The sequence below is a fragment of the Lethenteron reissneri genome, chromosome 69, assembly GCF_015708825.2.
Source record: "Lethenteron reissneri isolate LAM-NWPU_2019-01 chromosome 69, ASM1570882v1, whole genome shotgun sequence".
Classification (NCBI taxonomy): Eukaryota; Metazoa; Chordata; class Hyperoartia; order Petromyzontiformes; family Petromyzontidae; genus Lethenteron; species Lethenteron reissneri.
The window spans coordinates 1177748-1194543 of record NC_083847.1 but is presented as its reverse complement, the minus strand read 5'-3'; the positions used below and the strand labels follow the sequence as shown (position 1 = coordinate 1194543).

The window sequence follows — 16796 nt, the reverse complement described above, 5'->3', positions numbered from 1 at the left end:
ACATTTGTATTAACAATGACTGTCACACGCCTTTGTCTTCCCAGTGGCAATCTTAACATGCCAGCCAGGTATTCATATTTAGACTGAGTCGACCTAAGGAGGGAATCAAAACCAGAGTAGATAACCGCGACTGTTTTTATTAAGGGAGAATCTAACTCGGTAATCCAGCCACTGCAGAAAGGACACAAATATAAAACCCAGAGAGAGAGAGAGATGGGGGAAAGGAGGTCATTCGCATGCCACATGGATAATATATATGCCATTTCACAATAAACACATGGCCACAAATACACACCACTCCCGGGGGTCAGCATCGACGAGTCAAAAATACATTCCAATGGGCAATTAAGAACATCTGCGTCCACACAAAGCCTTGGGATGACCTCCGGAGGACGGGGAGAAGTATGGCCGAGGTGACAACCACTGGCATCAGGACATGCCCCTCTCAGTGAGGACACACCACCACAGTGAGTAAATCTGGCTCTAATACAAGCCAGTGCCTCCCCAGCCATTGACCTCACAGCACGTTACTGCTAAATATCACCACTAAGGGAGATGAAGGCGGTTGGGCGTGGTGCTGCTGGCCACCCACCCCCTCGTGTGCCACAGTGCCGGCCTTCATAGGCGCTGCTACTTCTCGCTACTAACAGCCACTTGCCCCCGGCAGTCTGTTACAGGCTACACGGGGGATCTTTGTCTTTCTTGTTTGTGCGCGCGCGTGTTGACTGTGACGTCACACGTGGGAGGTCTGGACCAAGTTGGACATGGAGGAGCACGTGACCCGAGTAACGTTTAAAAGGGGAGACGGGGGAGAGGATTCCAGTGACTCGGTGACCAACGCTGAGCACCGACAACCTGCGATTAGCAGGACGCTCAGCTTGCGACGTACGGTGGTGTGAAAGAAAATGCAACTTACCGTATGTGAAGTATCGGAATGACGGCAGGAAACCTCTTGACGGGTAGCACACTTTTTATTAAACCTTGACTTGTCACGATACAACGTGTGGTCACTATTCCTCACACTACACACACTTCACTGACACGTGTGGTCACTACCTCTCCCACTACACACTCCACTGACACGTGTAGTGACTATGGCTCACGCTGCATGCTCACACTACACTCCAGCCCCGTAACGTCCGTGGAGCCTACAGACCCACCCCAGCTTGGGCGTGGGTCACAACCTCTGGGTCCCGAGAGCCGGCCCTCACACGGACGTTCGGCCCCGGGTCCCAGGGTCCCGCCTCTGGGTCACACAGAGCCCCGGCCCTTACAAGGACAGCGGGACTAGGTGCCGCAGGGCCCTATCTCTTCCTCCACCGTCTTCAGTCTTCGCTGGTCACCAACTCCCCGAGCGCCCGCGCGCACCGCCTTATATAGCCCTCTTGCGGACCGCGATGTGAGCGCCCACTAGTCGACCAATCACGGCGCGCTGTTCCTACGATCCGTTTTCCCAGCGCGTGTTACCACTACACAACCAATCGCCCCGCGCTGCCACACGATCACTCCCTGTCAGCGCGCGTCACCAACACACAGCCAATCACCACTACATATGTATAAAGACTCACACAGAGATCCATAGGCTCATCACACCAGACCCTAAGACTAATCACACAAGTGGGAAATGGAGGAGCACGTGACCCGAGTAAAGTTTAAAAGAGGAGACGGGGGAGAGGATTCCAGTGACTCGGTGACCAACGCTGAGCACCGACAACCTCCGATTAGCTGGACGCTCAGCTGCTACGTACGGTGGTGCGAAAGAAAATTCAACTCACCGTACGTATAAAGACTCGCACAGAGATCCATAGACCCATCACACCAGACCCATAGAATCATCACACGGAGACCCATAGACTCACACAGAGACCCGTAGATTCCTCACACATAGACCCATATATTACTCACAGAGACCCATAGACTCACTCAGAGGCCATGGACTCCTCAAAAGAGACACATAGACTCACAAACAGACCCATAGACTTACATAGAGATGAGTACACTCACACAGACCCATCGACTCACACAGAGATTCATAGCCTCACACAGAGACCCACAGACTCACACATAGACCGACAGATTCACTCAGGGACCTGTAGACTCACACAGACCCATAGACGCACACAGATATCCATAGCCTCAAAACCCATAGACTCAAACGGAGACCCATATACTCATCACACATAGACTCACAGACTCACAGATAGACCCACAGACTCACACAGACACCTGTATACTCACTCAGCCCATAAACACCTCACACAGAGACCCATCGACTCAAACAGAAACCCACAGACTCATAGACTCACAAAGAGACCCGTGAACTAACATAGAGACGAGTAGACTCACACATGGACACACAGCCTCGCACAGAGACGAGGAGACTTACACATAGACCCACATTTGTGATGGGCAGGGCGCTTGTGGAAAAAGAGATACTATATAGCAGCTCATTCATACCTTACTTGGTAAAATAAAATAAAAGTTCGTGTTTAAATCCATCCTGTATACGAGGCGAGCTAGTTAACGTCTCGCCACTGCTGTCCCCAGATGTCCATCTCGGCCCTGCCGCTGCTGCTGCTGCTGGGGGTGGTGGTGGGAGCCCAGCAGGAGAGGACCATCTGCACGGGCATCAACGGGATCCCCGGACAGCCCGGAGCCCCGGGGCAGCACGGGACCCCTGGGGCTCCCGGGAGGGACGGCAGAGATGGTGAGGGGTCGGGTCCCAGAGTCCCCCCACGGTGCGCTCGTGGTGGGACGCGATCACTCGCTCGCTCGCTCACTCGTTCACTCAATTGTTCACTCGTTCAATCAATTGTTCACTTGTTTACTCACTCGTTCACTCACTCAAACGTTCAATCGCCATGTCATGTCCTCGATCGTTCACTCGCTCATTCTCGTAGGAGAGTGTCTCGTGTAGAGTGAGATGAGAGTGGAGAGGCAGGAGAGTGAGTGGAGGGGAGTGCAGTGAGATGAGAGGGGAGAGGCAGGAGAGTGCGTGGAGGGGAGTGGAGTGAGATGAGAGTGGAGAGGCAGGAGACTGCGTGGAGGGGAGTGGAGTGAGTTTGGAGGGGAGAGGCAGGAGAGTGAGTGGAGGTGAGTGGTGTGAGATGGGAGGGGAGAGGGAGGAGAGTAAGTGGAGGGGAGTAGAGTGAGATGAGAGGCAGGAGACTGCGTGGAGGGGAGTGGAATGAGTTGGGAGGGGAGAGGCAGGAGAGTGCGTGGAGGGGAGTGGAGTGAGATGAGAGGAGAGTGCGTGGAGGGGAGTACAGTGAGATGAGAATGGAGAGGCAGGAGAGTGCGTGGAGGGTAGCAGAGTGAGATGAGAGTGGAGAGGCAGGAGAGTGCGTGGAGGGGAGTATAGTGAAATGAGAGTGGACAGGCATTAAGAGTGAGTGGAGGGGAGTAGAGTGAGAGGAGAGAGGCATGAGAGTGAGTGGAGGGGAGTAGAGTGAGATGAGAGGAGAAAGGCAGGAGAGTGCGTGGAGGCGAGTGGTGTGAATTGAGAGTGGCTTGAGGAGCGGACGAGCCATGCTTTGTTCTTGTCGCAGGCGTTACCGGAGCACCCGGAGCCAAGGGAGACCTCGGGGCTCGAGGCTTGACTGGGGACCCAGGTGGGATTGTGACACTGACTCGTGTGCTCCTAGCAGCTGATTCTATGTATTTATTTTATTACCAAGTAATCCTCACTGAGCTATGCGTAGTGGCGTAACGCGCGCAGGGTTTGCAAACAGCAGTTGCATTCATGTACGGGGTTGTAAACAGTGAGGTCAGCTTAGGACGAGCAGGTGCAGGCGGGTGGCCTGGGAGACAGCAGACAGAGAGACGCCAGCAATTAGGGAACGAGGCAGTGATTGGCTGGCTGCAAATGCCAACGCGGGGTAGGTGCCAAGGAGGCGAGAGATAGTGGCGATGAGGGTGAGAACACGTGCAAGAGACGCCATCTTAATGAGGGTCATCTGAGGGCACTTAATGAGAAGGGGGATATAAGGGGAACGTGTAAAGCAACGGGGTTGAGTTGGTTGGAAATGAAGCAGTGAACAGGATTCAAGAGAAGTCCGGGACCTTGCCCTCCACACCTCGTCCTCCCAGAGGTGATGGCTGATCCCCCGCTGGGGGCACGGGTGAGACACGCTAGCAGTGGAGAGGCTAGCGGAATCTTGCTTCTGAGTGTGAGAGGCTATAGCGGTGAGAAGAGTCCGTGACAGGCTAGGAGAGCGGGGAGTAACAGGCTAGCGGAGGAAGAAAGAAAGAGTTTGTGACATGAGTACTTGGTGTTGAACGTGAGGAGCATCCGTGTGGGATGCTGCGAATAAAGTAACTCAGGAGAAAAAGACGAAGTTTTCCGCGTGAATAAACACCACGCGACATATGTAACTCTTGTGGACTCATCATCACGTGGACATTTATTCAGCCAAATACATGTCTGCATGTGGAGGGTAGAAAATTGGAGGACCCGGTGAAAAACTCCACACAACAACGGGGAGAGACGCATGCAAACTCCAAATAAACAGCTGACGTCAGGAATGCGATCGTGCACACGACCTCCTGTAAACCAGGCGAGGTAGTTAATATCTCGCCACCGACAGTCTGCATGTGCCCCGAAGCGATTCATCACTTCTCTTATTGTTTTTAACGTGAAGTTAAAAGACACCAGAAGCGGCCAAGCAACTCAATATAATTGAGGTAGGAAATAACCGAGCTCACTGATCTATTTATTTCACTGCGGTTGCTATGAGATGTTAACTCCCCCGTCTGGTCCACAAGAGGTCGTGGGTTCGAACCAGAGGTCGCAATCAGGTACCCGATACCCGTACCCTACCCGATACCCGGCTACCCGTACCCGGTCGGGTACGGGTACGGGTACCCGTTTGCGACCCTGGTGCGGCTGGGCACGGGTAGACCGTGAGTCACTGGTGAGTAACCGTTTGTCACTCATTTCGGGTAGGGTTTGGGTACAGGTAGGGAACGGGTACCCGTACCCGGCCCATTTGCGATCCTGGTGTGACCGGGTACGGGTACGGGTAAGGAATCAAAACCTGTTTGCGACCTCTGGTTCGAACCCAACCCTGACGATGCCTGATGTATATTCGGTGTTTGCATGTTCTCCCCGTGGTCGTGTGGATTTTCTTCAGGTACTCTGGTTTTCCCTTCCACGTTGAGACTTTAGAGTATACCAGCCACTTCATTGTCGACAGGCTGGTCGCTTCTAAAAAAATAGCAACACAACAGCTTAGTGGACCTTACACCTGGTAAAATAACAAATAGTTGAGTTCCTAGTTTAGTCTTTGGGTCTCTATGTATCTCCATGTTTTGGAAATTAGAGCTCACTAGGTATACCGTGAAAAGCTGTAACATCACCCCATGTTCTGGAAAATATACCTCATTAGGTACACCGTGTATAGCCAGAACATGACCCCCATATTCTGGAAAACAGAACTCACTCGGTACACCGTGTAGAGCTGAAACACGCGTTCCATACAGCCACGTCGGACAAGGTTTTCCTGTTACAAAACAAAAACGTTTGTCACAGGACTCGACTCAATTGTGCAGGTTTGGCTCACCATCATCAACATTGATGCAGAATTGCTCCATCTCTTCATTTGAGAGTAGGGATAAACACACAAAATCAAAGAACCCCCGTAAATTTTGGATTCGAAGTTTTTGTGACTGCAAGGATCCATACTCTTGGTTATTTCGGTAAAGTCACGTAGGTAAGTTAAATAAAATAAAAAATAAAATATAAATTAATTAAAAACTGTTCTGGAATGTGCTGTTAGTGAGCATCTATGAGGGCCGTCACGCCTTTGTCTCCCAAGTGGCGTTGTTAACACATCGTACTTGGTAATCATTTGAGACTGAGTCGACGTTGGGAAGAATTCCCAGGACCGGCTCAGATAATCGTCACTTGTGTTGACCATGTGCGGGAATCGAACTTGGGTCTCTGCCGGGTTAATAGCGCTAACCGCTACACTACCGTGGGGTGACACATGCACACGCCGTGTGTTTGGACCCTGTTGTCCGCCTAGGTCTGCCTGGAAAGCTGGGCCCTCTTGGCCAACCGGGGCGCGCGGGGACTCCAGGAGTCCCAGGTGAGCAGGGCGAAAGAGGCGAGAAAGGCGAGCGGGGAGAGAGCGGCGTGGGGCCCAGGTCGGCCTTCTCCGCGAAGGTCGGCGCTTACACGCCGGCGGCCGGCTCCCCCATGAAGTTCAACGTCATCATCACCAACCCGCAGGGCCACTACAACCCCGGCACGGGGAAGTTCACCTGCGCCCACCCAGGCGTTTACTATTTCACGCTGTACATGCATGCCCATGAAAAGCACCTCGTGGTTATGATAATGAAAAACGGGAATTTAATCTCTAAAGTGACCGGTGAAAAATTATACCCAATAAGTGCCAGCGTCGTGCTGAGTCTCAAAGCCGCTGACGAGGTGTGGCTGGAGATGGAGGCTCCGTACATTCACTTGTTCATCAACATACACAAAGATGCAGTGTTCAGCGGCTTTTTCCTGTACCCTGAGTGAATAGTTTTTGTATCCATCGCCACATCTGTGAAGACAGATTGGGAACACATTCACATGGATGTGCATGCACCCCCCCCCCCCCGTGTTAAACAGAGCTTTTGGGCAATATCTCAAATATGCTCGGCTTGCCCAAAGCTCTGTTAATGACTGCTAATTTTCGGATGTGATATTTTCTCACCAGAGGAAAAATAGGCCCAGCACTTTTTCTCAGCCACATCTCTCCTTCATCATTAGCCTCCTTTGCCAGTATCAAAATATAAGAATCGGGTTTTTCTCCTTTTTTCTGGCAACAAACCTGAAACATTTTTGCTGTACGCTTTTTGTCGTCCTCTGGTCTAGCAGCAATTGAGACGTGGCTCAAAAGAAAGCGGTCTCTCTTGTGGACCAATCAGTTTCAAGGACAATGCAAAATTATCAGTGTTTTTTGTTTGCATTTTGATCACAAGTTTTGTGGTTAAAGCAGACATGATTCCTTGTAAAAAGGTTTCAGTTTTGTTGCCAGAAAAAAGGGTAAAATCCCTATTATTATATTTTGGTACTGGCAAAGGGGGTCTAATGATGTAGATACTTACCCTGAGCCCTTACTACTTGATATTGCATTGCTTTTGAGCTGTACGCATTTTGGCGTAATTTTGTCTAGCACCAATTGAGGCGAGACTCAAAAGAAAGCCGTCTCTGGTCGAGCACAATCAGTTTCAAGGACAATGCATCTATTATCAGTGTGTATTTTTTTTGCATTTAACTACAAGTATTATGGTGAATGCAGACATGATTCGAAATTAATAATCTAATACAGTTATAGTATTCTTGGAAATCTTCATTATAAGTCACACGCATCATTAAACCGAACACATATGTTTCTTCGGTTAATCCGAAATCCACGCCATCACCTCTACAGTAAAGTATTTGCCATACCGTTACAACAGTGGGGCAGAGGTTTATTGATGTTGATGGGCTGTGGCTCTGCTATCATTCACTCAGAAGCCGAGTCTTCTGCTGCTGGATAGTGTTATCATCCCTGAGCATGCTCATCATCGATCGGACGATCGTTAAGTAATTTGTTCTAAATCAAAAGACAAATTAATCTAAATCGTCAGTTGTGCTTCATTTTGAGTGATTTATCCAATCATTAATTTTGTGAGTTTTAATTTACGGAACTAAATTGTCTTAACATAACCATAATTTATACCTATGTAGTGACATCGCGGGATGTCACTGTACAGTGCCGGCCCTAGAAAGGCACGGCGTGCGATGTAACGACATCGCGGATACAACTATGATGTGGGTGTAGTACCGGCCCTAGAGGAGCTCAGTGAGTGCTGGTTGATAGCGCTGGATGGCATCACGCTTGGCGTGCAGTGCCAGCCCTACAGGACAGGGTGTAGGAGTGCCGGCCATAGGAATGAGGTTACTAAAAGCCATGGCACTCTGGTTGACCCGAGAGGACACGTGACCAGTTAAATCTACAAAGGTGCCCCAAGTGGGGGCTAGGGGTGGTCACGTGGTCGGGGTCCAGATCCTGCTCGAGGATTCTGGAAGGTGGGCGTGGCCAAGGGAGGAGCCAGCCACACCGCAGAAGATATCAGCCGGGTCCCCCAGAGGGACCGGCGTTGTTGTTCATCCTGAAGAAACCTTCGTCTACATTCTACCGAGTCTCCAACACGTGGACCTGGACCCGAGCTGTGGTCCGGTCCATAGTAGCACGTTATAGTGGTTCCTCGGTATATGTCGTTAATTCGTTTCAAAAGGTAGGACTTATACTGAAAATGACATTTTCCAAACAAATTTTCCCATAAGAAATAAAGGGAAAGGAAATAATCCGTTCCAGAGTGTAAAAAAATATATTTTATATGGCATATTATACATTAATGGGGTTGTATAAAATAAATTAGACACTACTTATTATTAAAATGCATACATAAATTAAAATGAAAAAAAAACACTTGAAAATCCACAGAGTTATAGCAAGGGTTGTGCACTGAACGAGATCTACTGTACAGGCAGACTGAGGAGCGTCGCTTTGTTTCAGTCGTGAACGGGGTCTATGCGGGGACGCGGTGACTCATCCCGACCCATGCAAGTTCTAGCAAACGCGTCGTATCCCAAGCAAGACGTCGTATCCCAAGACATTTTTTTCTCGTCAAAACACGACGTATACCAAATTCGACATATTCCTAAGCAGTCGTATACCGAAGTATCACTTGACATTGTAATTAGTGTAGTTAGCCTGGTGGTCACCACCATAGGTTGTTATTCTGTTAAGGGGCAGTTATCCCGTGTTTTGGTGTTAATAAATCTTTTGCCTCCAAAAGTACGTCTGTGACTCAGTTGAACTCAGTACACCTATGTTAGTTTTTGTTATTGAGATCGGCAGAAAAATGTATATTTTGGGATTATCTGCGATTTTGTAATTAAGCGCGGCCATTGTTCCTCGTCATTAGCGTGGATAATCTAGAGTCTGCTGCAGTATATTCTTCACACGTATTGTTTGATGCATGGCTTCTCAGTTTTAAATGTACTATTGATCAATTGATTGAATTGTTGCACCCAAAGGCGTACGTGTTCACGGAGTGAAGTAAAGGTTGTAGCCCCGTGTACTGTACAGTACAGTACTTATTCATTTAGCACTGGGGCAAGGTCTGTTTACAATAGCAATACAATGTAATAGTTTCTCTTTGGTTCTTTCGGTAAAGTTACTTTAAAAAAAGTTATTAGGTTAGCGTAAATATTATTCTAATTTGTGTAAATTATTCGTGTAAATATTGGAAGCAACATTAAATAATTCATAAGAGAGATTTTTGTTTGTGTGAGATCGCGTAAATATAAATGTATCATTAAATTAGTAAAGGTTTGTAACGTAAACAAATCGTAGTGGGTTTACTCTCCAACACACCGGTGTGCTGCACTAGTAACGATTTGACATGTTTTGTTTACGTGACAAACCTTCATAATTGGCTGTATCGGGTGGTGTTTAGCAGTTCATATTTACGCACTCTAACCCAAAAACCTCTATGTTTTCTTTTCTTTCTTATATATAAAAGTCTCCGCACGCTCGCGCTTGCGGGGGATGTGCCTCTCGGACAGTGGCCTTCACGTAGAAAAAATTTTGTCGGGCTGCACGCCCTAAGCCCCGCGGTGGGAATAGGCTATTCCGTTTTCCCATCCGTAAACTTTAAAGTCGTTTAATTAACACATTTGTTCCGTTTCTATTATTAATTATTTAGTTATTGCGCGCCATCGACTGTACCAAGTGACGCCAATTGCGTTGGGGAGGGCGAACCCTGCCAAGTCATGCGCGTTCGCTCAAGCTCACGGAGGACATTTTCTTTTGCGCGTTTTACAGGCAAGTCGTACACACATCACGCTGCGGATTTTTCTTCAGAGTGTCCTCTTCGCTCCCCCCCCAACACGATGCGTCCAGTTTATACTACAGACTCCGCAGCTAATAATATTTTACTGCTTACATAGCATTCTTCTTGCACGGCCAGGAGATGCTTCATTGCTTACCATTATGAAACAAGTTCACAGATGTTACAATAATTATGCTTGTGTGAAGATAACAACTCAGGTTCATTGTTTACCATTATGAAACAAGTTGACATGTTACAATAATCTTCTTGGTTTTTTCGGTAAAGTCACGTAGAAGGGAAGTAATAAAATAATAATGAAAAATAAAACATAATAAAATAATTCTCACGACGTTTCGGCCACAACGCAAGCAGCCGTCCTCAGGTGAAAACCAGGTCTGTCGAGGCGACAGCGTGTGTGTGTAAGTCCATGAGTCCAAAAAATGTTACAATATTTATGTTTGTGTACACAAAACTCTTTTTGGATTTTTGGGTTGCTCAATTTCCCCTTTTTTTGCTGCACTTCTATGACGCTGCCACGGTCTACTGCCAGTCTGTGATTTCAGCTTATTTCTTCAATGCATTTATATTGTTTCCATCACTCACGTCACGCTCTTTACTCATACGTAATACTGCGATACTGATAGCTGTGCCATCATCGGGGATTGCTGTGCCCGTCGATGTGTGTGTGTGTGTGAGTCCATGTGTGTGTCTTTGAGTCCATGTGGGTGTCTGTCTTTTTCGAACGGACAACGCCCCATGTGTGTACGTCAAAGTGTCTATGTGTGTGTGTTAGTCCATGTGTGTGTGTCAGTCGATCTGTGTGTGTGTACGTCGATGTGTATGTGTGTGTCAGTTCATATGTTTGTGTGTTAGTCCATATGTGTGTGTAAGTCTATACATGTGTGTGTCACTCGATGCGTGTGTGTAAGTCAATGCGTCTGTGTGTGAGTCCATATGTGTGTTAATCCATGTCTGTGTATCTGAAGTAGATGTCTGTGTGTCACAGTCCATATGTTTATGTGTGCGTAGGGCTATGTGTGTGTCAGTCTATGTATGTGTAAGTTAATGTGTGTGTGTCTTAGTCCATATGTGTGTAAGTACATATGTGTGTTTACATCAATGTGTGTTTTATTCCACGTATCGCTGTGTGCGAGTCGGTGTGTGTGTGTGTGAGTCGCTGTATGTGTGTACGTCCATATATGTGTGTGCATCTCCATGTGTGTATATCTCAAGTGGATGTCTGTGTGACAGTCCACATGTGTATGTGTGTGTACGGCAATGTGTGTGTCACTCTATGTATGTGTGTGAGTCGCTGTATGTGTGTACGTCGATATGTGTGTGTAACTCCATGTGTGCGTATCTCATGTGCATGTCTATGTGTGTGTGAGTCCATATGTGTGTGTGTGTCTGTAAGTCGATGTGTTTGTGTGTGTCAGTCCATATGTGTGTGTGTGTCTCAGTCCATGTGCGTGTATGTTAGTCGCTGTGTCTGCATGCCTCCATGTTAGTCAGTATAACTCCATTTCTTTGCATGTTTGTAGGTCCATGTGTGCGTCTTAGTCCATGCGTGTGTTTTATTGACCTGCTCAAGGCCTATGATACCATAAGTAGGCCTGCCCTCTGGGTTGTTCTTCGTGTTTTCCGACTGCCTGACCCACTGCTCACCATCCTTAAGGACCTTCATGATGGTGAGCGGCACTGCGTCAAACTATGTGGCCGTGAGTCAGAGCCATTCCCTGTACACTTTGGGGTGCAACAGGGATGTCCTCTGATTCCCACATTATTTTACATATATTTTGACCACGTAGTTCAGAGCCTTTACATGGTTAATAACATCTTTCCAATGATTACTCAGTTTGTACCCATCATCACGGTTGAAGTTATGTTCACTCTCACGGTCTACAGCATCCCATGTCAGAGAATGAGGAGGCTTACCGCAGCCGTCGCTTGGAGCTTTGGAGACCTATTCGGCGCTGCAAAGATGGGTGTTGGTCACGGGTTGCTGAGGAGATGGAGTCTGCCTCAGCAGCATCCGATCACTTTTTTAACTCCATCAAAAAGTAACTTCTAGTGCCACACCTATCACCATCATTTGGGCTGTTGTATATATGCCATTTAAAATAAAAATCATAATAGCGATATCGCCTATATTTTATGAAATAGTTATCTTTTTACGTATATCTAGATTTAGTGCGTTCTAAAAAACACAGTAACGGAGGCCTGTGAACTCCTCCCTTGAAACAACAAAGGCAAAAGGAGTGTGGTGCCACAGCCACAGAGCCACTCTGCCAGCATTGCCACCCCCTCGCAAACCCCCCACACAAACGCACGCACCCTGCTGAACACACACCTGCACCACGTAGGGCCTCGTGGGGGGGGGGGGTCACCTGGCCTCTGGGTTTTCAATCGAGAGCCCCCCTCGTGGGGGTGTTCCACGGTTTCCCCCCAGGTCGAATTGCACTGCGGCGCCGTGGACTAACTTAAAATTGTATAGCCACGGCGAGCCCACTGAGCAACTGCGGTGAGAGCACACCCGGGGGTGGGGGGGGGGGGGGCGCGAGGAGGGCAGGCGCATAGACAATGGACTAAAGGCTAAAGGAGTAGACGAGCCCGGTGGTGGGGGCGGGGCAGCGAGCGGGCTGAAGGAACACCTAGGGATGAGACACGCAGGGAAGGGCCCTGATTGGCCGAGAGGGATCTCTTTGATGTGGGAAGGCATAAAAGGGGGGAAGAGGACAACAGTTGGGGTCTTGATAATTGGTTTTTTACCCTTCTATCTGCCAACAAAACTGACACCTTTTTTTACAAGGAGTCATGTTTGCATAGAACACAATACCTGCAGTCATAATGCAAACAAAAAACATAACTCTGATAATGTATGCACTGTCCTTGAAGTTGATTGGTCCACACCCGAGACAGCTTTCCTTAGAGCCTAGTCTTACATGGGTTGGACCAGATGATGCCAAAAGGCGCACAACTCAAAGACAATGCACCATCAGAGTATGAGAGCTCGGGGTAAGCATTTACACTATTGGAACCTCATTTGCCAGTAAAAAATATGATAATTGGTTTTTGACCCTTTTATCTGGCAACAAAACTGACACCTTCTTCTCTTCTTCTCGAGTCGGCAAGCCACGCAGCCAGCCTTACAGCCACTCGAGCATACAAGTGTAATAAAGGACTCGACCACGGTATCTGGCTTGGTGTCCTTTATTCGGGTTCGTCTTCTCTTTCCCACACGGCTCTCTCTCAGAGACCCTCCGCTCCGCGGCCGACGCTGTTGTCGCTGCTGTAGCCTTCCTCCGTCCCGCAGCAGCCCCGCTGCTGACCTCTTCGTGCAGCCTCTCCGGCTGCCCTCGACGCAGCCCCACCGCTGCTGTCTCTCTCCTCCGAAGCAGCCCCGCTGCTGATCCCTTCGTGCAGCCTCCCCGGCTGCTCTCGCTGCAGCCTCACCGCTGCTCCCCGTTCCTCCGGGGTCGGTCACCGCTGGCCGACGGTGCCGACCGTACTCTGTGTGTGTGGCGATGTCGCCACTCCCCCAGCCCTCGCCCTGCGTGGCCTCACTCTTGCCCAGTCTCCAATCACTCCCCTCCTCTTCCGGTTTCTCCCCTTTAAGACCTGAACCCTTACCCCCACGTGACATAACTCCTCCCCCCCGTGACGTCACATCCGGAAGGTCGTTTACGCCCGCATTACACAAGTGACGCTGACTAGCGCGGTTAGGACACGACCCAAGCAGGGACCCCCCTGGACCCTCGTCCCTCTGACTCCCAGCAGGGCCGTGAGAAATCGTGAGTACAGAAGAGGGGTGGTGAGGGATAGCGTGAGGGCTCCCTGAGGGCTTAGTGGGGAATTGCATGGGGGCTCCCTGAGGGCTTAGTGGGGGATAGCGTGGGGGTTCCCCGAGGGCTTAGTGGGGAATTGCGTGGGGGCTCCCCGAGGGCTTCATTCGAGATAGGTGAAAAGGGTTGAGAACAGCCAGGTAGGACGCTGCTCGATGGGTGGTTTTGACTTCGGGCCACGTGGAGTTTTTGTATAGTCGACGCCGCGTGATTTATGTAGGTATTATTTTCTCTTTATACGTGACTTTACCGAAAGAACCAAAGAGTAATTCCTGCAGTCAAGAAAGCTCCAAAATTAAGTATGTGGAGAGAGAGTCTGGGCGCGGTGTAGGTGCGCGCCTACATGTGATGATCGGCGCGAATTCAATCGTAAACGCTCGGGGATTAACGCACGTGTATTGTCATCAATAGTGCGCCGTGATACTGGGAATTAACGTGCGGATCTTACCATCATTAATTCGCCATTGCACGTGGTGCTTGTGCCGTTGCGTTTGTGTGTGGAGCTGCGCCGAGTGGTACACGGGTACGCACGTGCTTATTCATACGGCTATTTTAGTGCTTACACGGGGTGGGCAATGAAGACGGGTGACTGTGCGTACACGCGGTGGGCAGCAGGTCCGGGTGTGTGCGCGTCCGCAGCCCCCGCAGGGTGAGTGCTGGTTTACGCGGAGGGGGAGCAGATTAACGTGAGGCGGTAGAGGGCCAGCCACGAGCCATGTTACACAGAGAGGAAGCTGGTGCAGGGAGGCCGATGACTCGATTGGCGGCAGCCCGGTGTGAAGAAGAGGAGGTCGAAGGGGGAGAGAAGGAGGGGGGCATCAGCCCCCCACAGGAGCACCCCCTGATGCTTCGGCAGCGTCCCGAACACAAACGAGACTGGTAATCGTGAAAGTTAATTAATCACAAGCCTTGGCTTGAAAAGTTGGAATGTTTGGATTAACCACCACCGTGTAGGAATATTTTCCAACATTACGGTATTAAACATCAGCTTGATGATGCAGCTCAGGAGCAAAAGGTTTTTATAATGACGATTTGGCATATTTGTGGAGTGACATCACGGATGTTACTGTGTAATGCCGCCCTAGAGAGGCACGGCGTGCGACGATGTATTGACATCGCGGTCACCACTTACATGTGAGTGCAGTACCGGCCCTAGTGGGGCTCGGTGAGCGCTGACTGACAGCGCTGGATGGTGCCACGCTCTGCGTGCAGTGCCGGCCCCTACAACTACAAGATAGGGGGTGAGAGTGCCGGCCACGGGAATGGGGTTACTAAAGGCCGTGGCACTCTGTTTGACCCCGGAGGACACGTGACCAGTTGAGTTTACACGGGGGCCCCAAGTGGGGGCTAGGGGTGGTCACGTGTCAGGGTCGACATCCTGCTCGAGGATTCTAGAATGTGGTCGTGACTCAGGGCGGAGCCAGCCACGCCGCAGAGGATATAAGCCGGGTCCCCGAGAGAGACCAGCTGCTGTTGTTCATCCTGAAGAATCTACGTTCTACGTTCTACAGAGTCACCAAGACGTGGACTGGGACCCAAGCTGTGGTCCGTTCCATTGTAGCTTATTATTGTGTAATTCGTGTAGTTAGCCTGGTGGTCCACCACCATTGGTTGTTATCTTGTTAAGAAGCTGTTACCCCTTGTGTTGGTGTTAATAAATGTGTTGCCTCCAAAGAGTACGTCTGCGACCCAGTTGAACTCACTACATTTGTATTAACAATGACTGTCACGCGCCTTTGTCTTCCCAATGGCAATCTTAACATGCCAGCCAGGTATTCATATTTAGACTGAGTCAACCTAAGGAGGGAATCAAAACCAGAGTAGATAACCGCGACTGTTTTTATTAAGGGAGAATCTAACTCGGTAAACCAGTCACTGCAGAAAGGACACAAATATAAAACCCAGAGAGAGAGAGATGGGGGAAAGGAGGTCATTCGCATGCCACATGGATAATATACATGCCATTTCACAATAAACACATGGCCACAAATACACACCACTCCCGGGGGTCAGCATCGACGAGTCAAAAATACATTCCAATGGGCAATTAAGAACATCTGCGTCCACACAAAGCCTTGGGATGACCTCCGGAGGACGGGGAGAAGTATGGCCGAGGTGACAACCACTGGCATCAGGACATACCCCTCTCAGTGAGGACACACCACCACAGTGAGTAAATCTGGCTCTAATACAAGCCAGTGCCTCCCCAGCCATTGACCTCACAGCACGTTACTGCTAAATATCACCACTAAGGGAGATGAAGGCGGTTGGGCGTGGTGCTGCTGGCCATCCACCCCCTCGTGTGCCACAGTGCCGGCCTTCATAGGCGCTGCTACGTCTCGCTACTAACAGCCACTTGCCCCCAGCAGTCTGTTACAGGCTACACGGGGGATCTTTGTCTTTCTTGTTTGTGCGCGCGCGTGTTGACTGTGACGTCACACGTGGGAGGTCTGGACCAAGTTGGACATGGAGGAGCACGTGACCCGAGTAACGTTTAAAAGGGGAGACGGGGGAGAGGATTCCAGTGACTCGGTGACCAACGCTGAGCACCGACAACCTGCGGTTAGCAGGACGCTCAGCTGCTACGTACGGTGGTGTGAAAGAAAATTCAACTTACCGTATGTGAAGTATCGGAATGACGGCAGGAAACCTCTTGACGGGTAGCACACTTTTTATTAAACCTTGACTTGTCACGATACAACGTGTGGTCACTATTCCTCACACTACACACACTTCACTGACACGTGTGGTCACTACCTCTCCCACTACACACTCCACTGACACGTGTAGTGACTATGGCTCACGCTGCATGCTGACACTACACTCCAGCCCCGTAACGTCCGTGGAGCCTACAGACCCACCCCAGATTGGGCGTGCGTCACAACCTCTGAGTCCCGAGAGCCGGCCCTCACACGGACGTTCGGCCCCGGGTCCCAGGGTCCCGCCTCTGGGTCACACAGAGCCCCGGCCCTTACAAGGACAGCGGGACTAGGTGCCGCAGGGCCCTATCTCTTCCTCCGCCGTCTTCAGTCTTCGCCGGTCACCAACTCCCCGAGCGCCCGCGCGCACCGCCTTATATAG

The 16796-nt window shown here is 49.9% G+C and overlaps 1 protein-coding gene across 2 annotated transcripts; it reads left to right on the top strand.

The window, feature by feature from the left end:
* Positions 1–1698: 1698 nt before the first annotated feature.
* Positions 1699–6750, top strand: LOC133360821 (complement C1q tumor necrosis factor-related protein 5-like). Of its 2 annotated transcripts, XM_061579697.1 has the most exons (4): positions 1699–1776; positions 2548–2707; positions 3549–3611; positions 6027–6750. In XM_061579697.1, the coding sequence occupies exons 2-4, from the start codon at positions 2548–2550 to the stop codon at positions 6521–6523; spliced, it is 720 nt and encodes a 239-aa protein (XP_061435681.1). In that variant the 5' UTR covers positions 1699–1776; the 3' UTR covers positions 6524–6750. The 2 variants fall into 2 exon arrangements, with proteins under 2 accessions (XP_061435681.1, XP_061435682.1); XM_061579698.1 differs by lacking the exon at positions 3549–3611.
* The last annotated feature ends 10046 nt before the right edge of the window (positions 6751–16796 follow it).